Here is a 24,028-nt window from a genome sequence, read left to right as displayed (position 1 = left end):
GGGGGGGGGGGGGGCAGCAGGGATGGGGGATGGTTACAGCTTCCTGGCTTGACCCAATGATAATAACTGAGTGAACATTTATTGAGCCAATTACCACTGCTAAACCTTGGCCATTATCTCATGGACATGCATTGCCTTGTTTTATCTTCATAGCAATCTTATAAAAATTACCATCACAGGCTTCATCTTACAGACATAAAAACTGAGGATCTAAGAGATTAAATATCTCGCCTAAGGTTACTCTGTTCAGCAAGAAGCACGGAGTCCTTTCCCAGATCTCCTGACCCTGCAGCCCCACGTCCCCATCTCACCTTTTCCATTATATACTCAGTGCTGGGTCTCCCATTTACTAGACAAACATTCTACCAACTGAACTACATACATCCCCGGCCCCAAATTCCATATATTTTTGAATCATTCTTTGCCTCTGGGACACCTGACACCTGTTGGACTGAGAACACTTATAGTAGTCAGAGAAAAACCAGTTCTGTCCTGTGAATGTATGCTGCAGCCGAAGAAAGAAGATATCCCAACAATGACCACCGTTAATTAAATAAAAGGAACAGCTCTTCTTCTGTTATCTATCTTCATAGTGTGCCAATAATACTCAGCCAGGTCAATTTTGTCAATCCACTTAGCAAATGGAAAAATTGGGATAGACAGAATACCTCATCCAGGGCCATGCAATTAACAGGTAGGGGTGCCAAGTTAGGATTTTCTTAGGCCTAACTGGGGCGTGTCCATCACATTCCTTTTGTGAATAATGGTCATTGCAACCTGTGATGATGTGGCTCAATGATGCAGCATCAAATTATATATTAAATGAACTCTTAGTTCTAAATTGCAATCCGTTTTCTTATTTAATTATTTGGGGGAAAACCTTGCATCTATTAAGGAGGTACCTCTTCCACCCAGTTTTCTTACATATAAAATGACATAAGATCACACCTCATATCTGCTAATAGTCGTGAAGAATACATTCTAGGTAATTCAGATTGGAAGGGTCCTCTAGATTTTAGAAGACATTTAATTTCATTCGCTTAAGATAGGGGGTCCCCTCAGTCACACAAATTGATGACATTATAAAAGCTCTGCTTAGAGGAAAGAAGGGGGAAATTAAGAGCAATGATATAGCTCATTAAATTATTGCTAATCCTTGCATAGACCTTGCATGGAAGGACATCCCATTTTTCAGATAAGGACACAGAGACTTAATGGTAGTAAGTACTTAGTTTAGTGTCATTTAGTTATTATTATATTAGGTGGCAAGACAAGAAGTTTTACCCAACTCAAAACCTTTTAAACCTTTTAATTTATACTTAGCTGCCTAAATCTACAGGAGAAAATGAAAACCAAATCCAAACACAACAATCATAATAGCAGCTTACCCCAGGTTCCTCCAGCATTTTCAGTATTCAGTTTCTAACAGTCTATGTGATAGGACGGATTTCTCATTTTACCTCCTCAAATCCCTTGTTGTTTTTCTCCCCTTATGTTTTGACTTATGTTCTTTTTCTCTTCTTAACACAGGAACACAACACTAGTATATAAACCCTCGCTTGGAAAACTGAAATCATTGCTCACCCGCTACATCAAACCTGAAGCCCTTTCTTCTCCAGGCTGAACAAACCCAGGCCTCTTTCTCCTGGTTTTGGCCCAAGTGTGGAAACCAGACCTCAGGAAAGGCAAGGGAGTGAACACGTGGCCCAAGAGACTGGGAAGCCAAGGCTAGCCTGAGGGCAGTGATAAGGATGTAAACAAGGAGACTGGCACAGGCAGGCAGGGGAAGATTAATCCAGCTGGCAGCGGCCAGTGGAAAGAGTGTTAGCAGTTCAGTTATGGCACACATGCCAGGCAAGAAGGTAGTGCAAAATGAGCCCTGTCTTTGAGCTCAGGGAATGTCCAAGAGCAAAACAAGGAGGGTGGGATTGAGAGAGGGAAAAGGAAGAGGAAGAGAGAGATATTAAGGACACGAGTTTTGGACTCCCCAACGTATGTTGAGGACCTATGATGTGAGATCCAGTGAGATAATTTAAGGAGAGCTCCCTATGCAGCATCTTACACATAGTAAACTCTCAGAAAATAGTAGTCAATATTATAAAAGCATTGCAACTTAAAAAAAATGTTCAGGGCTGGGATTGTGGCTCAGTGGCAGAGCGCTCGCCTAGCATGGGTGCAACCTGGGTTCGATTCTCAGCACCACATTAAAATAAACGCATTGTGTTATGTCCATCTACAAAAAAGATTCATTCTCTCTCTCTCTCTCTCTCAAAAAAAAAAATGTTCAGGAGAAATGTTAGATTTGGAATTGTTAGTATTTTACATCCAGAATGAAGTGATGTTCAAATCATTAGGTGAATAATGGGGAGCCTCATAATGAATGGAGGAGGTTGATAATGTCTTAATCTGAATAAATTTTAATGCAAAAAGAGAAGCAATTGGGCATTTTGTGCCTCCTGATCTGTTACAATAAGAAGTACTCAATATTTTGGGGGGGCTGGGGTTGTGGCTCAGAGGTAGAGTGCTCACTTAGCATGCATGAGGCACTGAGTTCAATCCTCAGCACCACATAGATAAAATGAAGATATTGTGTCCACCTATCACTAAAAAATAAATATTTGAAAAAAAGGAAGTACTTAGTTTTTAAGAGTGTAAAGATAACAAGATGGGGGAAATAATAGCTCTTCCAATAAATGGTGCTGGGACAACTGTGAAAGAAATAATTTGGATCCCTAATTTCACAATATATGCAAAAATGAACTCCACCTGCATCTTAAACCTAATAGCTAAAACTATAAAACTCTTAGCAGAAAAATAAGGTTAAATCTTTGTGAACTTGGATTGGGCACTAGTTTCTTAGACAGGTCAACTAAAGGACAAGCAGAAAAGAAAAGAGTAGGTTAATTAGACATCCCCATAACTAAAAATTTGTACTTTAGGAATGCCACTAACAAAGTTAAAGGCAACCCACAGAATGTAGAAAACTTCCAAGTCATATATTGGATAAGAGACTTTATCTAGAACATGTAAGCAACTCTTACAACTCAATAATAAGATGACAACCCAATTGAAAAATGAATAAAGAATATAAATAAATAGTTCTCAAAAGATCATTTGTCCAATAAACTCATGAAAAGATGTTCAATGTCATTAGCCATCAGGGAAATGCAAATTAAAACCACGAGTTGCTACTGTACACCCACCAAGATAGTTATACTCAAAAGGACAGATGATAAAACAATGGTTGGTGAAGATATAGAGAAACTGGAACCCTTACACACTGTTGATGGGAATGTAAAATCATGCAGTATCTTTGGAAAATAGTTGACAGGTCCTCAAATAGTTAAATATTAGAGTTACTATAGGATGTAGAAATTCTACTCCCAGGTAGAATTTCTCATAGACATGTCTATACAAGTGGTGATACAACCCAAATGTCCATCGACTAGTGAATGGATTAACCAAATCTATTATATCCACACAATGGAATGCTAGTTGTTCATAAAAAGGAAAAAAGTACTAATACATGCTACAACATATATGAACATTGAAACAACCTGCTAAGAAGTCAGCTACCAAAGATCAAATATTATATGCTTTCTTTTATCTTAAATGTGTAGAATAGGTAGACCTAAAGGGACAGAAAGTAAATTAATGGTTACCTAGAGCTGGGATGGAGGGAAGCAGAGGATTTGAGAAGTGATGTCTAAGAGGATGGGTTTTTCTTTTGGTGTAATGAATATGTTTAAAATTGATTATGGCAATAGGTGCTCAACCCTCTGAATATATTTAAACCATTGGATTTTACAATAAAAGACAAAACAAGATCTAATTTTGGTTTTTGAAAGTATGAGAGAATGAGGGAGGGAGGGAGGGGGGAGGAGAGAGAGAGAGAAAGAGATAGAGAGAGAGAGAGAGAGAGAGAGAGAGAGAGAGAGACATGTACGATCACATGAGCTTACTAATACTGCAAAGATGCAACCAAAGATATCCAGTATGTAAAAATGCAACAGGACAAATGAGTTAGTTTCATTTTGATTTTCTGATGCTGGGAATTGAACCCAGGGCCTCATGCATGCTAAGCAAGCACTCTACCAGTGAGCTACATTCCCAACCCTTTTAAATTTTATTTTGAGTCAGGGTCTTGGTAAATTTTTTAGGCTGGCCTTGAACTTCTGATCTTCCTCTTTCAGCCTCCAGAGTAGCTGGCATTGCAGGTATGCAAAACTGTGCCCAGCAATATTTTGGGTTTTTAAATTATATGTATTGCAAGGATTAAATGGTGGTGAATATTAATAAACGTATAGAAATCTAAGAAACATATTGATCCAATACAAGGAGTTTACCTCATTTGGATCCCATTTGAAGAAATCAATTGTGACAACATTTACAAGACAAATATGGAAACTTGGACACTACATATTTTATGTTTTAAAGAAATTTTTGTTCATTTTTTAAATGTGTGATAATGGCATCATGATTATGTTAAAATATTTAAAAATAGACATTTACTGAAATGTTTATGGATGATATAATGTCTGGGCTTTGCTTTAAAAATAACACTATGGGACATCCAGCAAATGAGGGGATATATGTGGAATAATATAGGATCAAGAGTGGAGATTGCTAAGACTGGGTAAGGAGTCATGAGGGTTAATTATGTCATTCTATCAACTTACATGTATTTAAAAACTTTTTATAAAGAGTTAAAAAATATACAGGATCAAAGAGCAGTCTAGCAATTGATGGCCAAAAATTTTTGACTTCCAGACACTTAAAAAGTAAAAACAGTATCAAAGTGCTAAGTTGCTTTGTAAGAAGCCAAACATTTTATATCCATTTTCTACCTTTTGATTTTACCAGTCTATCTGGTAGGGATTATTTCCATTTTTTGAAACTCAAGCTCAGAATTCTTACTCATTCCTTCAGAGCCCCACCATTGGGATGGGAAGAGGCATCTGTATCCAAGGCTGGTACGGTTTCTTCTTCATAAGACTGATCTCTAGGTGGCTCATGATAGTTCTTTTCCCAGGGGGCTCTCTAGTTCTTTCTTGCTTTCAGATATCTGCCAGTGAACACTGGCTGAGGCATTAGCTGATAATTTATGAGAACAGTTTAAGGGTCTGCTCTATCCAGGGCATATATTCTTGAAAATCCAACATATTTTAAATACCTACGAGGCCCCATAGACAGCACTTTGGGGCAGATAAACATGATGTGGAACACAGAACTTTGAAGCGAGAGGTGTCCATTTAAAGCAGTCTCCCCACCTCTTTTCTGTCATAATTCTTTGAGACTACTCAGTCTTAGAGTGCTCTGAAATATTATTTGTGATGAAAATTTTGAAATAAAAGAAATTTAAATTGGGGGATATTGACATAAGAATATAAGATTAATTTAGCTCTGTAAATTACCATAGAGGGAAGATTACCTAAAAATCTTAAATATAAATTTTTACTGAAAGGGTGTCTAAAGGGGAAAATTATCTTAATTATAAGTAAAAACCATCTCTCATGGCAGCCCTGAACCAACAAGTTGTGATGGGAGACCCCTAGGGAAGTTGGGGACTAAGGAACACCCCTAGAGAGGACCTGGACTTGGAATAGTTAAAACTCCTAGAAACTACTTTATTCAGACTATTCTAAATACGGAGTTAAAAGGAGAATTAGTTCTGTTGACCTCAGAATTCCCTATGGTGCATGACAGCTCATCTTCCCAGGAGCCCAGGGAAGATGCTTGAACCCGTCTTTGTCATCCCAACATGGGATGCAAGAGGGTGGGGAGGGATTTGCATTCCTTATACAGCATTTCCTTTCTCTCTTACCTCTTGTTTTGGGGGTAATCAGAAACAAGAGGCATTTGAGAAACTCCACAGCACTTAAGTGAATAAATTAGCACCCTTGCCATTAAGAATTTTTCAATCTAGTGAGCATGGTGATAAGATATGCATGTGGTACAAAGAAGGTGATGCTATATGTTCTATCATATATTGATTATGACAGAAGCATAGACACTGTGCTATGAACACAGAGGAGAGACATTAATTCTGCCAGGGAGGTGTAACCAGTGGAGCTTCCTTGAAGAAATGGTATGCATTCAGAGCTTAGTGTATGGATATAATTGCAACAAGTGAATGCGTGAAAAATAAATTTCAGGGGAATTTGCATTTATTTATTCAACAAACATTTGTTCGTTGCTCAGAGTAATGAGAGCATTGTGTCGGGCACAAGGGCAAAAAGCAACTAGGTGGCCTAGAATAAACTGTGCTTAGAAATGTTAGCAACATTTGTGTGTGTGTGTGTGTGTGTGTGTGTGTGTGTGTAGCTGAGGATGCTGGAAGGTGGACTGTAGCCATACTGTTATTGATATGCCATATCAATAACTCATTTAAGGGAGAGAACATAGGTCTGCCCTCAAAACCTGACTCTGTAGCTTTGAGGCTTTGGGCAAGTTACTTAACCTTCCTATCTCAAAGTTTTCCCATTTGGTGAAATGGACCTACCAATACCTACCATGAAGAGATGTGAGGATGATCATAATGTTTGTAAACCATCTTTTAGGTGCCACTCAATAAACAGCAGGTAAGACTGCTTGTGTGGGTTATTGGGAACCATTGGTGGTTTGGGGAAGAAAAGTGGCTGAAAGGATTTGGGTTTTCAAGAAGTCATTATGGAGGCCATGAAAATCAGAGGAGGGTAGGAGGGTTTGGGTGGGCTGAGGTGCAGTGGTTGACCATGGTTCTGCGAGAACAGTAGGAGGCTAGAGCAATTGTCTAGGCAAGAGATGAGGACTAAAACTAAGGCAAGTGGAGTGAAATGGACAGAAGCTATAGCTATTTAGGTGGCAAAGTGAGCTTGCTGACTAGCTGGATGTGGGAGGTGAGGGAGAGACAGCCTCCTGATTGTGTAGCTGTTCCACTACCCTGGATCTGTGATGTAGGAGGAGGGAGGTGGAAGGCGAGAACTGAGAGTCTGGTAGTAGAGCAGGAAGGGGGAAGGGAGGGGAAGGTATGCTGAGGAGCAGGATCCCTTTGGAAGCTCACAGTTACTGGAAACAAGAATGCCTCATTATTCTGTGAGCATGGGAGATGGGTTAAGAGGCTCCACGTCTTGAACCAAGCCAATTTTAGAATGACTGGGAAGGTGTTGGGGGAATCTCATACTTGTGACTTCCCCTAAAGGGGCCTTGCATTGCTGAAGGACTTCTTTTCTAACTCATATGTTGTGCAGTTTACTTTCTTTCTCTTTCTAAGGCAACCTTCTCAGTGTGGACCTGCAGCGAACCTCCAGGACTCTCCCAAAGGCCAACTACATTGGTGCCAATCTACCTCCTTAACCTCCTCCACCCCAGTTTTCCATGGAGCCTAAGCAGCCTTTTCAGTCCTCACCCTGAATTTTTCTCCACTGCAGTTGTTCTCAGTCCATAGTGGCAGTTCATCTTTGATATTATTTCCCAATGTTCTACCCAGAAGCATCAAGTGGTTTCCTCCAGGTAGGAAGACATTAAGACAACGGGAAAACAAAATTCCTTGGTCTGGCTTATTTTTATGAGACTATAACATTCCCAATTCTTTGGTGTTAAAGACTATTTTTTCAGATGGGGTCTTAGGATATAACCCAGGCTGGTCTCAAACTCCTGGACTCAAATGTTTCTCTAACTGTAGCCTCCTGACTAGCAGGGACTACAGGTGTGCACCACCACACTCGGCATCTTTAAGGCTTGAGGACAATCCTAGATTTATTTCTGCCACAGGAGGGAAGCCAGGCTATTTAACTGGTATGATTTCAGAAAAATGGCTTCTTACTCTCTAATCTCCCTGGCTTATGCTTTACGACTTTCTAAAAGAAATTTTCTGGACATTTTGCTACATGAACAAAGAAAGGACTAACAGTCAAATATTCATCTTAGGGATCATGAGACTAAATTTAACAGACTGTGCTCCTCTCTGCTTCCGTAGCACCGCATGTGCTCTAGTTTTACGTGTATTTATTTGAGATCAGTGTTTTCTTTTCTTTTCCTTTTTTTTGGTACCAGGGATTAAACACAGGGGCACCTAACCACTGAGACATATCCCCATCCCCTTTTAAAATTTTTTAATTTTTTTATTGTGAGACAGGGGACAGGGTCTCTCTAAGTTGCTCAGAGCCTGGCTAAGTTGCTGCAGCTGGCTTTGAACTTGCAATTCTCTTGCCTCAGCCTCCTGAGATGCTGGGATCACAGGCATGTGCCACCGGGATCAGTGTTTTCTAATGTTCATTGCATCCCAACTTGTACCTTGATTAACTTACTATTCTCCCGATTAAGAAAAAAGTCCTTACAATTTAAACAAAGTATTTAAAAATCTTTATACATTTCTGTGAACAAAAAACTGATCTCACTTTTAAGATACCAGTTATCACCAAACAACATAGTAAGAACAATATTATTTGACTTAGAAATGGGAAATAGCTTGCCCCAAACTCTGGATCTGATGCCTCTCTTCTCTCTTTTCCTTAGAGAGGTGTCAAAGACCTTCATCCTTAGGTTCTTAGTGTCTGAGTCTCTGCACCTCCTGAGTCTTTGTGGCTACCACCAGGCTCCTCCTTTTACTTTAGGAACCCATAACTCCACTACAGTGAGCCATTTATTTTTCATATCCCTGCTAGCAACAGCTTCTTCTTAGTGCCGTTGCCACCACACACAATGAAGGCTTGGAGAGAGCTGGTAGCTCATTAAGGAACAAAGTGATGACCCTCTTCAGGTGCCAAAGACAGGACAAATTCTTTACTGAATGGCATGCTGGGAAGAGAAAGCTGGAAAGTCATGAAGTCAAAAAGAGTCAAACAAGACAATAAAGAAGAGTAGGCTGCAGACTTCTAGGATAAACTGCAGCGGCCTAAGGATGTTTCCTGGTGTGGTTCTTGGTTGACAGCATAGAGTAGTGCCAAGAACTTATGTTCTAGATTCAGATGGTTCTAAGGTCAATCCAGACTCGTTACTAATTACATGAATTTGCCTAAATTATTTCTCTCTGGGGGTCTTAAATTCCTTGCTGATAAGCAATTTAATATATTCTTACCAATTACCACACACCACACTTTATGGATAGAGAACAGGACTTAGGAGGCTGGCAGCAAAAGAAGACTTTGCTATCAGAGGATGTCAATCAGCTATCTATCATCTATCCATCTATCCATCTTATATTGACTTCAGTAAAGTTTGAGATTATTATTAATGTTTTGTTATTTTGGTAGTAGAATCCCTAGTCTGCACTATGAGTATTATTAGCAGAATGTAAACACTTAATGGATTATGTTTTTTGTTTTTGTGGTATTGGGGATTGAACCAGGGGTGCTCTACCACTAAGCTATATCCCTAGACCTTTTTATTATTATTTTTAAAAATTTTGATACAGGGTCTTGCCAAGTTGCCAAATCTAGCCCCAAACTTATGATCCTCCTGCCTCAGCCTCCCAAGTAGCTGGGATTACAGGTGTGCACACCATACCTATCTTAATGGATATTTATCAATTGAAAGAGTCCCACGGATCAGTAATCTTTCTATAGGAAATTAATTATTTCTCCAGTCTTCCCTAAGTTTGTCATCACCTGCCCAGATGTTTAAATCAAAAGTCTTGATTATTTACTTTATTGAGCACTTATTAGGGTCCAAGAACTGTGTGGGGTGTTAGTATGGGGAAAGCAAGGGGAATGTCATAAATTAGACCCAACCACAGCTCTCTTGAGGATGTTAGAGAAAAAGGAAGCAGGGGAACTGTTTTTTTTTCCATTTGTTTAACATTTCTCTTATCTTTAGCTTCTTTTTGGCATTTTGATAACACCTGGACAAACATATGTAAATATTTATAATCCATACCATCTGAATTGAGAAAAGGCCATCAGTACCACACAGAGGTTCCCTGGGAATGGGATATGTGAAAGCCCATACTTTGCAATTCTCACTGTTTGTGAAAACTAGAAAGGAATAATACTTGTTTTGAATGCTACTAGGATTCTCCCACTCTGGTTCAGCCTCTCTGTAGATAAAGTAAATGTCCAGGAATATCTTCCCCTACTTAGAATGGCCATTACTAAGAATACAAATAATGATAATTGCTGGTGAGGATGTGGGGGAAAAGGTATACTAATAAATTGTTGGTGGGATTGTAAATTAATACAATCACTTTGGAAAGAAGGTTGGAGATTCCTCAAGGTTGTAGGAATGGTACCACAACATGACCTTGATATCTCACTCCTTGTTGTTTATCCAAAAGACCTAAAATCAGCATGCTATAAAGATATGTGCATATCAATGTTTATAGCAGCACATAATAGCCAAGTCATAGAACCAGCCCAAGTGTCCATCAGTTGATGAATGGATAAAGAAAATGCTGTATATATAACCAGAACGGAGTTCTACTCAGCCATAAAGAAGATGAAATTGTTCCATTTGCTGGCAAATGGATAGAACTGGAGAATATCATGCTAAGTAAAATAAGCCAGACTAAGTAAGTCAAGGGTGGAATGTTTTCTCTCATATTCAGAAGCTAGAGAGAAAAAAGGAATTTAAAAAAAAGGCAATCTTGTTAAAATAGAAAAGAGATCAATAAAGTAGAAGTGGAGGACTAAGAAGGAGGGAGGGAAAGGAGAAGAACTAAGGGAGGAAGTTGACCAAATTATGCTATGTGCATGTATGAATATGCATTCTAATTCATTATACATAACTATAATGCACCAACTAAAAAAATAAATGGAAAGAAGACCAATAGAGAGAAGAAGGGGACCAAGGTGAGGAAGGAGGGGAGGGAAATACTGGGGATTGAAATGGAGAAAAAATGTTATATGCAGCCATGAATATGTCAAAATGAGCCCCACCAGGTATAACTATAAAGCACTAACATAAAAAAAGATTCAAAATTATAAAAAGAATTTAAAAGGCACAGGGAAAATGACTCTTGCCTACATCTTTTTCAGCCAACTCACAGCTGAGTGAGCTAACTTATTTCTGTCGAGTGTGGGCTGTACTTTATATATCTATGTCTCTATATAAAGAATGGTTTCAAAATATTCTGTGACTCTTTGGCTTAATTATGAGTCACTAGGCCCTTATTTGAGAGAGAGAGGGAGAGAGAGAGGTGGAAGAAGAACTTTGAGCACAAAGCATGTATGTACTAGTAAAACAGTGTTTGGAATGCATGTGTAAGAAGTTCTTACGACTTTTGATGCAAAGAGGATGTACACGGAGGAGAACATGTGGATGCACACGTGTGTAGCACAGGTGGTGGGGAGAATCCCACAAGCAGCCAGCCTCTTAGCAACCCAGACAGTGGTAGAAGATACAGAGTGGTGTAGGACGTGATTGTTTTCCTCTCAGACCAGCACACAGGTCTTTGAGGAGCCCTTGACTTTCTTCTTCCTCCTTGTCTTGTTAAAAAGGGATTAGAGTCCAATTAAGCCATCTAATCCCAAGGTAGAAATTCATGTTTAAAAACAAGATTTACAGCTTCTTAAAAAAATATATCAGAGCAAGTTGTGGTTTGTCCTTTCAAGTTGCCACCTGTGTGGTTCCAAAGAGTGTTTTCGGCTGAACACCCATCATGCAGTTCTTCTTAATTACTTTGCTTCATACCTCTGCTCCTTCATCTTTTAAAGTGCCCTTCAACCTAAATAGCCACATTCTGTTAGAAGTACTTCAGCTTCTGGATTGCCACAATGCACCTTGACTTATCTCTCTTCAGTGGGCTACTTAGTGACCAGGATTAAACAATAGAAATAGTATTAGGAGCTCATGCTTACTGGGAGCTTGGTATGTGCCAGGAATCACTGTGCCAAGTACTTTACATGCATTATTTCATTAGGTGCGCCTTATGAAATCACCCAAGCCGGCTTCATGTGTATGTGACCCATGTAGACATTCAGGGCTATCACTTGGTTTAATGATCTGCTCTTGCCATCTTGAAATTGTTAATAAATTTTGAGCAAGGGACTTGAATTTTCATTTGGGATTGGGTCCCACAAACTTATGTGGTCAGTCCTGAGAACACTCAGTCATGTGTAGATATTTGCATTTTTTCTTTGTGATTCCTAATATTTTGCTCGAGGATGGGACAGTGAGTCTGACATAAGACAAAATCATCTCCGGAAAATGGGAGCCATCATCTCCTTGGGGAGAAGTTCTCAAAGGGACAGGAGTCATGGGATCGCACTTAGCATGGGATAGAAAAGTAGTTTAAGCTCTCTGTGCCTCAGTTTCCTCGTCTTTAAAATGGGGATAATAATACTACTACTTAAATCACAGGCTATTCAAGGATGAAATGAGATCACATACACAGTTCCAATATGCAATACTTATTACGTTAGTTAATATTCATGGGTTATGGATGCTTTGCAAGGACTAAGCATCAAATATCACTTGTGACCTAGGGTGGATCCCTTGTCTACCTCCAAGTTTCCCTTCTTCCCAGGGATCTCTTCCTACCTGTGCTGCAGAGCTGGGAGGGAAGTCCACCTTCTCCATGTGCTGGGTGATCACAGAGGGGTTGCTGGAGCTGATGAGCACTGGAGTGCTGATCTCCACCATATGGCGCCCTGAAGGAGAATGGACCATCCGGTTGAGGGTGTTCAGGGCTGTTGTGATGGAAAACTGTCCTGGTGCCTTCCTCCTGGATCCTGGGACCCTGCGGAGGGTGGGCGTGTTGGTCGCTTTGCCTCTGGAAGATGAGTTCACCAGGGACAGGTTTTTTGTGCGGGATGATGGGCGCCCTTTGTTCTTCTCTAGAAGTTGTCTTGCGGTGAAGTTTGGCTGAAAAGACAGAAGGTCCCGTGAGAAATTAATTTTTCTGATCTCTGTGGTAGTGAAGTCCCATCTAAGCTAGTCTGATGCCTGGCTAGGTGCCACCTTGGTCACTGGTTCAGAGGGCCGTTCCTTCACAGCTCTCACCTTTTATCAATGTGCTATTATCTCACAGCTCTCCTGCAAAGTAGGTATTTTTACTGTGGTCCAAAGGTTTAAAAGTGACCCGCGATACTCTTTCCCCATCTGGAGTACTCTTCCTTTACCCATTTCTCCCAGTTGCATTCAGCCTTTTTTACCTCCTGGATTCTGCCTGCCTTAGTCATCTCCGAATCCCACCCCCAGGCCCCCAGGGTGGGCTGCTCAGCCTTCTCAGGGCTCCAGCAGCCACTGTGCTTCCCATCAGGGAGTTTTTCATTCCATACTGAAATTGTTGACTTGCCTTTCTCCACTGGCCTGTGAGCCTTCCAGGACAAGGACCTTATATATATTATTCTGTCCTGTATCCCAGAATGACTATATAGTGAGTATTTGTGGGTGAGTGAAGTTGCTCAAACTCATACATTTAACAAATGTTTGAACCAGAAGGCAAATGATTTTGAGATCCTGATTTCTATGCTGATTGTCTTTTACGACTTCCTTGAAATACTCTCATCTCTTCACTTTCTCTCTTGTTCTATACCTTGCAGTCAGCAGTGTGCTGGTGACTCACCTCACATTAAAAAAAAAAAAAAAAAAGGAAAAGCCATGATCTCTTTACCAACCTGCCAGTTGACTAACAAAATTCCTGAAAATGTAATAACCTACTTTGTTTGTTTTGATTGTTTGTTTTTTTTGCTCTAGTACCAGCCAGTTCCAGCACACCACTGAATTACCCTCTGCCTTCTCTACCCTATTGGTCAATTCTCACAAATATCTTTTGAGTACTCAACTCACTGAGAACGCTTGTGGGTTTATTTCCTTGGGAAATGTGAAACAGGTTGACAAGACAAGGTTCATATTTATTAACTGAAATTTTAGGATAATTACTTAAATCCCCTTTATTATAATTGCCAGCAGTTGTTTTCTAAATCCACATGTATCATTCTAATTTAGAAACTCAACTACAGGGGTAAGATGAAAATTTTCCACTTAAGAAGTTTTTAAAAGACAATTCGTAGAGGATTAAATAGCTTGGAGGGAAAAATTTAAAGAGAGACATAATTTTCACCTTGAGAAGCTTGACTACTGTGAAAAACTCAAGTAGGGGGGAGATGGTGTCCACTTTAAAGATAAGAAAGCTGAGGTCTAGAGAGAGTGACATCCATGACACAGCCAGCATGTAGACGACTAAACAAGACAAGAGCAGATTTGAGGGAAGTGTCTGTGGTAGGCTGGGAAGTTAAAGGAGACTCTCTGGGAAGGTGACTTTAAAGCTGAGATAACATGATGTGAAAATGGGGGTAAGAACATTCCAGGTGGAAGTATTATAAGCTAGTGGGAAAGTTCTAAAGAGGGAAGGAGCTTGGCCTGTTTGAGGAAAAGACGAGAAAGAGACAGAAGGATGGAATGGAGTAGCTGAGGAGGCGGTAAAGAGTGGGTCATAGAGGGAGGCGGGGGCCAGATCACTGAGCGCCTCTGAGGCTCTGATTTTATGTTAAGTGTAATAGGAAGCCTTTGGCAGGATTTATATAGAGAAGCGACATGATCTGATTTACGTTTTCAGAAGCTCATGTTACAGTTTGGCATTTTCTTATAGTTAAACACATACTTAGCATGTGACCCAGCAATGTCACTCTTAAGTAATCACTCAAGAGAAATAAAAACTTATGCTCACTCAAAATCTGTATGGAAATATTTATAGCAACTTTTTTTTTTTGAGATGGGTTCTCCTTATATAGCCCAGGCTGGCCTCTAACTTACCATCCTCTTTTCTCAAGCATGCAGGATTAAGCAGCTTTAATCATAACTGTCAACATGGGAAACAACCCCAGGGTCTTTCAACAATTGATATAAACCAGCACTGATACATCCATACAATGGAATATTACTCGGCAAAAAAGCATGAGTTATTGATATGTGAAACAACATATGAATCTCAAATGCTTTATGCAGTGATGGAAGCCAGACTCAAAAAGTTATATTCCTTATGATTCATTTTATATGACATTATGGAAAAAGAAAAATATAGGAACAGAAAACAGATTAGAGGTTGCCAGGTGTTGAAAGCCGGGCAAGGAATTTCAGCATGAGGGGTTCTTGGGGGAAGTGTTGGAACTATTCTGTACCTTGATTTGTGATATGGTTATGCAAGTATATGCACTTATCAAAACTTATAGAATTGGACACCAAGAAGAGAGAGCAAACTTTATGTAAATAAAATAAACAAAAAGTTCATTATGGTTATTATTAAGAAGTTCCAGAACAGAAGTAAAAAAACAAATTCAAAGTTACTGAAATTATTCAGGCAGGCTCTGATGGCAGCCTGGACTAGGGACAATGCCTTATCCCCAGAGCACCTGCCCCTCCATGCTTCACCCAGTAAAAGGTCAATGCATACTCTTTGAATTAAATAAGTAATGTTCTTTGCAGCCATCCACAACTATAATTAGTCATTTTTTTTTCTGCTTTGACCTCATTGCTCTGCCCCCAGGTGAGTACCACCATTGGCTTTTCTATCACAATATTGACAAAGAGTCCCAGGAGTCTCTGCATCAGCCCTTTCCTTTGCCTGTGTGATTAATAGCTCAGCTGGGGAAGGGTTGCAGGTCTCTTAGATTTGCACCCACTCATTTGAAACAATATCCTTGAGGTTCACTGAGCTGAGCAAGGTCCGCATAACCCAGGCAGGCCCCGTTGGAGAAGTCCTGACAAGAATGGCATAAGCTCAGTGTTTGCTTTACCACCTTTTATGCAGGTGCAATTCAATAAATCAAATGACACACTAACAGGAAAAATCCTGTTGATGTCAAAAAAATGCATCACCCACATAAGAAAGCCTTTCTTCCTTCCGATTGCTTTGCAAAACCCTGGTAATTCAGAGCTTATTTAAAGAGTTCTCAGCAAGTGCTAGTCTTAATGAAATTACTGGAGTCAAAATTGAAGTACTGCTTTAAAAAGCTCCATTTAGATTTCAAGTAATTTTTGAAAAGCAGGTTCCCAGATTAGAGCAACCACTTGATTATCTTTTCCCCTCCTAGCAATTAGGAGAACAAATGAAGCAATGGCTAGTTTGATGATAATTTGGAGGGTTCTTGTAATCACTAATTTTAGAGGTAAAGTGGTAGGGAGAGTACCCAATGAATAATCATTAAATGTAAAAGTTTTGGGAAAAGGGGGTTTCAGAAATGGGTAATAAAATCAGTGGTGCCTTCCCACTATGAATGCAAGAGATCATGCAAGAATTTCCACACTTTGTACGTGTCCAGCTGGGTACTAATCACAGCTGATCTCTGTCTATGGAGAGTTAACCATTGTCTCCCAGTCATCATTATTGTTTCTATTCAGCAAAGGTTACTTGACCCAGCAAATGGCTCCACCACTGACTTAGGCACACAAATCAGAAAGCGAGGTACCTCTTGACCACTTCCTCTCTCCTGTCCTCCACTTCTTTGATCCCCATATCTCTAGAGTTCAGTCTGCTAAGAGGCCCTTGAATGTGTTCACTTGTTTCCTCTCCACTAGTCTAAGCCACAATCATCTGCTAACCGAGCCATGCAATAGCCTCCTAAAGGGTTTCTTTGTTTTATTTCTCCCTCCTTTTCAAAATATTCTTCTCACTGCAGTCAGAACAGCCATTAAGAAACAAGTGATTTCTGAGGAAATCACTGCCTCACTTAAAACCTTTCAAGGCTTTTTTGACCTCTGGGTCAAATCCAAACTTCTTATGATATGGCACAGAGGATATTCACCCAAGTATTCCATGTGTTCCCCTATACTTCTCACCTATTTTGCAGTCGAGTGGACCTACATGACTAGTTCAGGGCAATGGGCTATGTGTGGGAGTAGGAAGTGTCACTTCTGAGCTGAGGCATTTAATTGCTGGTACACAACTCACTCTTTTCTTCCTATGGAAATGAGGAAATCCACATGTTCCAGATAGTACAGTTATAAGATGACCTAGCCTTATTAGTCTGGGTTCCTGAGTGACTATGTGAGCAGAAATTCTCACCATCCTTTGATAAACATCATAGGTGAGAAATAACATTTTCTTTGTTAAGTTGGAGACTTCAGTGCTATTTATTACAGCAGCATCACCTAGACCCTTCTGACTATATAACATGGTTTACAAAGCCATCAGTGACCTGCCTCCCATTTACTTCTATGGCTTCAATTTTTGTTATTCTGTCACTCTCTCTAAGTTCCAGCTCTGACATTCTTTTGGTCCCTTAGACACACTACATTTCCTTGTGTTATGGGACTCTTGCATAAGATACCTCCATTTCCCCCAATGCTCTTCCCTCTATACTTAACTTATGTAATTCCAATCATCTGTCAGATCTTGGCTTGTTATCCCCTAGCCAAGGTAAGTTAGAGCAACCACTTGATTATCTTCCCACCCCAGAAGATAACCCATCATATTTCCTCCTGCTTCACCCTTCACATCATTAGCACACTTGTAGTTACCTGAACATCCAACTCTGTAATCTCCAAATGTAGGGACCCATATCTATCTGTGTCTTTGGAACTTAGCACAGGACCTGACATAGCAGGCTCCCACTGAAAAATTAGTTGAATGATTGAATGTTTTTAGGACAGGGTCATACTGGATGGTTTGTCCTCTAATTTTTTTTTTTCTGGCCACCTTCAAATAGTTTTTCATTCATGGATTTGTTAAGCAATATACTTTTTTCTTCCTCCCACCCTTCCTCCCTCCATCCTTCTTTCCTTCATTCCTTTTTCTCAGTGGGAATTGGATCCAAGGTTTTTCACATGCTCAGCAAGCTGATTTTTATTTATTTATTTATTATTATCATTTTTTTTTTTTACAGAATTCCGTTCTGTTTGTTATGCTAGCTTGTGAAGTACAACCAACACACCTGTCAGGTGTTCAGAAAGGAAAGAAACCATTGTGTTCAACTAATTGCTGAAATTTCATGAGAATGTGGATTTCTAACCGAGCCTTTATAAAATGAGTGAACAGGTGGAAAGTACTGGATGGATGTGCCTGCAGGGGTCCCAGCAAGAGAAAAGAGCATCAGAAATGAGATTATCTTTTGACAGAGACAGTAAAAAGAACAACCTTTCTGGGCCCTTTCCCATCTGTCCCTCTAATTGTCCATTCCTTCAACACTGATGGAGTAGAGGTACAGAGAACCTGGAGAGCTCTGGGCACCCATCCACTCACAACTGCTTTGGTTTTTATGAGTGGAGGAATTGGTCTGTTTTCCCAAACTATGCCTCTGTTCTGTTTTCATCCCATCCTTCTAGAAGGGGAGACCACACCTTTAATTTCTTTCATAGCTCTCCAAAACTCATTTTTCATGCTTCTGCAGAGTAAGCGCCCAATAAATGGCTAAACAATGAAACCTCTCTTAAATTTGTAGTGACTTGCTTCAAGCCAGGGTGAGGCTCATGGCTAGTGGGGTCAGGGACTACGAGTTATATTATTATTCTGGAGGAATAGATAGATGGCCTAGCATGTTTCCTGATTTTTTAAAAATAAATGAGCTTAAAAATCCCACAGAAGTAATACACTTATGCTCATTTCACAGGATTTAGAAAATACAAACTGACAGAAGAAAATGAAAATCATCCTGAATTTCACCATCTACTTATTGTTACTGTTAATATTTTGGTACATGTCTTTCTAGTTCCTTTTCTATTTATATGCACATATATATTTATAAAGCTAGTTTCACGTAGCTTTTTTATTGTGGTACAAAACACATATAAAAATTTACTATCTTAACTATCTTAAAGTGTACAGTTTAGTAGTATTAAGTATATTCACAGAGTTATAAATCAAATCTCCAGAAGTTTTTCATCTGGTGAATCTAAAACTCTGCACTCATTAAAATATTTTTTTAACTCAACAATAAATCATGAATTTTTCTATAATATCAAATACTCCTTGATTTTAAATATTATCCCCCACCATTGTTTTTAATAGGCATATACATATCTATCACTATAATTTTAAACATTAAATCCTCATCAGTGGATATTTAGATTATTTGTTTTTTCACCATTATATACAATGCTATGATGAACATTTCTGTATCTTTTGTACATATGTGTTTGCATACTTATATAAATATTTCATGACAATCAGCTCTCAGATGTAGAACTGCTGACTCAACGGAGGTGTATATTTTAAGGTTCTTGGTATGAATTTATTAGAGTTTGGATATGAGAGATTTCACCAATTTACATTCTTGGCAGCAGAATAGAAAAGGTGCATTTCTTCCCACTACTGCCAGAGTTGGGTATCTTTTAAAGAAACTATAGTTACTTCTGAAATAAACCTCCTGTCAAGTAAGTGTTGGTCTCAGGCATCACTGGGGGCACATGTATATTTCTGAGTAAGCTCGAATCAGGTATAGACTTGATACTCACATACCTCCACAAACAAGATGGGAAAGATGCCTACTTTGTCTCCTAACTTGCCTTCTGCCCAGTTCTCATCCACTCGGCTGAGCACAGTGATGACATCATCCTGAAAGAGAAAGTCTTGCAGTCAGCATTTGCTCTCAGGTTTCAGGCTGTAGAGCTTTTGCTGATGAGTTTGGAGTCTCAGATGAGGTACAGCAATGTAGCTCTTGCATGATTTATCTAGGAAATCTACCTGTTAAAATACAACTTCCCCATAAAGGGCAATACTGAGGTCACCAAGACTACAAGAGGGGGTAGAAATAATTTGGAAGATCAATGGAATCTAATAGGAAAACTTGGAAATTCTTATAATTTCAATCACCAGCAGAATCCAGACTTGTCATTTAAATTAATCTGGAGATCAAGATGGAAGTTCATAGGGAGACACGCTTTTAGTTTGGCAAAAGAAGAATGAATTTCATTCCTATTTTGAAGACTTTCAAAACCTATTCATTTTAATTTACCAAACATAAAGCATTTTTTATTCAAATATTTCTTATTACAAAAGATTATTTGTAAATTTATAGAAATATTTGAAAATACAGATAAGTCTAATAAGGAAAATATTTCTACCACAAAGATACAACAATTGCTAACAGTTGGTTAATACATTTTTTCCCAGATTCTTTTTGTATCAAGATGAAAACTTATGTACTTATAAACATATTGATTTAGAAAAACTTTTTCAAAAACATAGGTACATGTGTTTAAAAAAGGACAAAATTTTAGATGAAAATCTGGAAGAATTTCTACATTTAACTGTGGCCATGAACTCCCTGCCCCATTCAACTCAAGATCTAGAACCAGCACCCTGAAGGCTCTTTTGTGCCCTTTCCTACTCTTGAGCCCAAAGTACCCACTATTCTGATTTCTAGTACTGTAAATTCATTTTGCATATTCTTGTACTTTATACAGGACACAATGATTTTTTTGAACTTAATACTATATCAGGAACACATTTACATGTTCATACATGTTCAGCAGTCTAAGCCTGTATATTCATCTACTAAAGAATATACTGTCTGGGCTGGGTAGAGTGTTGCATGCCTGTAATCCCAGTGACTCAGGAGGCTGAGGCAAGAGGATTAGCAAAATTCAAGGCCAGTCTCAGCAAACAAGGGAGAACCATAAGCAACTTAGCAAGCTTTGTTGCCAAAAAAAAAAAAAAAAAAAAGAAGAAAAAAGGAAAAAAGAAAGAAAAAGAAAAGGGATGTGGCTTAATGGTTAAGCACCTCTGGGTTCAATCTCTTGTACCAAAAAGAAAAAAAGAAAAAAGAATATACTGTCTGGGCTATCTGAGCTGCTTTATGCTCCTAAGCAACTTAAATCAATCCAAATCTAAAATTCACTACCAAATTATACTCTCCCGCTTTTTATTTTTAGCATTCTTTGACCTTTTTACAATTTTTGATTACACATTTCAAGTTATGATTTGTTTAATGCCCGACCATCCTAACAGAATATAAAGTTCATGAGTGCAAGGCCTGTGTCTGTTTTTTTCATTCCTGTCATTCTCAGCACCTAATGTGGTATCTCCCATGCAATAGGTATCCAATAGATATTTCTAGAATATATACAAGCATGGATGAGTACATGAATGTGTGTCTGAAAATACAATTAACTTACAGAAAAAGCATGAAGGAGAGAGCATCATTGGAGGAAGAATTTTTTTTTGAAAAATTTTTATTAGTTATTGATGGAACTTTATGAATTTATTTATTTATATCTGGTGCTGAGACTTGAACCCAGTGCCTCACACATGCTAGGCAAGCACTCTACCACTGAGCCATAACCCCAGCCCCAAGGATCTTGAGTTTAATTTGGACATGCTGAGTTTAGGACTTCCTAGTGGAGCCTTAGCATTCCGCACTCCTCCAGAATGGACCAAATGCTCTCTCTGGACTCCTGGGTCAAAATTTTCCACAAGTCTGTTTCTTGCATTAGACACAGCCCCAGGAAGGTAGGGACGTTGACTGATTACTTTTTCCCCAATGGCTGACTTGGCACATAAATGGGCTCAAGGCATGAGTGAGAGTGTGAAGTAAATTTCTGGAGAGGGTCAGGGAAGCAGGTAGTGCTTCCAGCTCATGTTTTCCTCTGTGTCCCCAGAGCTCAGTATTTAATCATGTCTAACACAAAGTAAATACTCAATAAGTGTTCATGGAATTGAGCTGCCCTTCCTCCAACTACAGTCTAAGTGTCAATTTAGCAGTTTGGCCTGTAGAATGACCTGCCTTAGGAGTCTCTTTCTGAGATTCCAAGAAAAAAACAAAGATCACTATCTCTAAATATGGAGGACAGTGAGGTTATCTAGAGGGACTGTTAAGTCCCTCATATATGGTAGAACTGAAATGCAGATATTTTACAAAACAAAGACTTCTTGAGCTATGGTAGCAGCACTCCTTCTTTTACCTTTATTGATCTTTTTATAAATAGAAAAGAGTGAAAATAACTCCTACTTTGGTTTCCATGAGAATTTGTATATCTATGGAATAACAAACACTGAACACAGAGAGTTGAAGTGGTCTAGATTTAGTACAACTGTCATTATTTGTAAATGGTGGGGAAGCGTACAATGAAAAAAAGAGGCCAAAATATCTTAGGGTAGTTCATGTGCTTGCAAAACATATCTTGTAAGAGGTTATTTATGTATAAAGGTATGATTATGTTACTGTGTGTGCTCAGAGTGTTTTCAATATTATGTTTACAACAAAATAGAAGGTTGTAGATAAGGGGAATTAGGTGACCATAACTTGGTCATCAGCAAGAATACCACTATGGATACATAATAAAGAGGTAGGGCTGTAGTTTCATACAGCACATGATCAAACTAATTTTTTGTTCACATAATTCTCCTATTACTCTGCCATGAAGGTAGAAAATGCAACTTTTTCATGCTTCATTCCCAGTGCCTCCAAAGAATAAGTGCTCAAAAGTGATTTCAGAATGAATCAATGTGTGAATACTTATTTTTATATTTGCAATAGAAAAAGGCTTAAAATTTTTTATTGAACACTTATTAGTAGATTTCTCTAGAGATTTCACTTCCATGCAGTTTGATTTATACATACACACTTATTGTACATATATACATGCATATATTTGCACAGGTATGTTACATACACTTACATGTATATTCATATATAAAATAAACATATTTTTTTAGAAACCAGCAAATATTAAGCAAACAGCTCTGGATTCTACAATAGTCTCTATGGGTCCTCAAAGACTGTGGTGGCCAGCAGAGTCTTACCTTGAGGAAAGTCAGGCAATCCTGGTTCTCACTCTTATCCTTGTCTCGCAGGTCAAAGTTGTAGAGGGCCCTGCAGAGAGGGGGCGGCAGGGGCAGCTGCTTGATGACTTCCACGGAGCTGACTGGGAAGATCCCACTGATGCCATTGACCTCCCCATGGTACCAGTTCTCATCAAGCTGTTTCCGGAGAAGAATGATGTCACCCTTGTTGAACCTCAGGTCACCAGGATTAAGCCCTCTGTAGTTGCATAAGGCCTTGGCTCGAGGCACCTGCAGTGGCACAGAAAATAACAGGTACGTAGCTTAGAGGCTGGTGGGACAGAATATAATATGAATAACTTTAAGGAAGCATATTCTATGTGCTAATTGTGTGTGTGTGTGTGTGTGTGTGTGTGTTGTCTCACTTAATCTAGGTAGCCCTTTAAGATAGATACTCATCATCCCTATTTATCAGATAGGGTGGTGACTGAGACACAGAGTGATTTAGTAACTTGTGAAGGTGGCACAGCCAGGAAATGGCAGACATAGGATCTGAACTTGGGCCACCTGATTCTATTCCAGGAACAATGTTGGGGGTTTCACTCACAAACTTTGTGAACTTGAGTGAGTCAGTCAGGGACTCTTTATGGGTCTATACTGATTTTGAATTCTGGCTCCACCTCTTTCCCCTTGTGTGACTATGGCTATTAACTCTTTTAAAAGTGTATTCATTTATTAAAAAAAATGGGGTATTAATAGAATGCCTATCTTATTAAGGTTGGTGTGAGGAATAAAACATACCCATAATAGACTTAATATCTTGCCTATCACATAATATATGCTCAAAAAATGGTATAATGGGCTGGGGTTGTAGCTCAGTGGTAGAGCACTTGCCTAGCATGTGAGAGGCACTGGGTTCAATCCTCAGCACCTCATATAAATAAAATAAAGATCATTGCCATCTAAAAAAAGTGTATTAAAAATGGTATACGATATTTATTACCATCATTTAAAATGGAGGACCAATGTTATCAGTTCTACCTGTTCCTCAGTATTGATGGGAAGAAAATTGAGATGAAAACCACCTGGAAATAGAAAGCTCGCTCTGAGAGCAATTGCAACATCATTCATCTTCAACCTTCTGTAGGAATTGCAAACCTTGTGAGTGTTTGGATTATTAGGAAGCTCAACCAAGACAAAGAAATAATTAGTCAGAAATCAATCATCAGATTTTTTAAAAAATCAACTTGTGAATCATCATTTGTCAAATCAGTTTCCTGTCTAAATAATTAATTAAGTCAATTTTTTTTTCCCCAATTGAAACTACTTTCCCTACACAGAATTAGCCTCACTCTGATCTTGCTTGGAGTCAGTTTGGCAAATTGAAAGTTCTAACAATTTAGGTTTAATCCTAATCCTTTCTGTCATGTGGGACTATATATTTTTTTATTT

General features: G+C 39.0%; 1 protein-coding gene across 1 annotated transcript in view; it reads right to left on the bottom strand.

Moving 5' to 3' along the window:
- The window catches only part of Sh3rf2 (SH3 domain containing ring finger 2), a 136,998-nt gene that overhangs the window by 61,022 nt on the left and 51,948 nt on the right, over positions 1-24,028 (bottom strand). The window contains exons 3-5 of the mRNA XM_048811873.1: positions 22,598-22,867; positions 19,313-19,408; positions 12,374-12,780 (exon numbers count right to left, since the gene is read on the bottom strand). Coding sequence (XP_048667830.1) covers positions 12,374-12,780; positions 19,313-19,408; positions 22,598-22,867 — 773 coding nt within the window. The remainder of the gene's footprint in view (positions 1-12,373; positions 12,781-19,312; positions 19,409-22,597; positions 22,868-24,028) is intronic.

Source organism: Marmota marmota, unplaced genomic scaffold, assembly GCF_001458135.2.
Source record: "Marmota marmota marmota unplaced genomic scaffold, marMar, whole genome shotgun sequence".
NCBI classification, from domain to species: Eukaryota; Metazoa; Chordata; class Mammalia; order Rodentia; family Sciuridae; genus Marmota; species Marmota marmota.
This window is presented reverse-complemented; position numbering and strand designations above follow the sequence as displayed.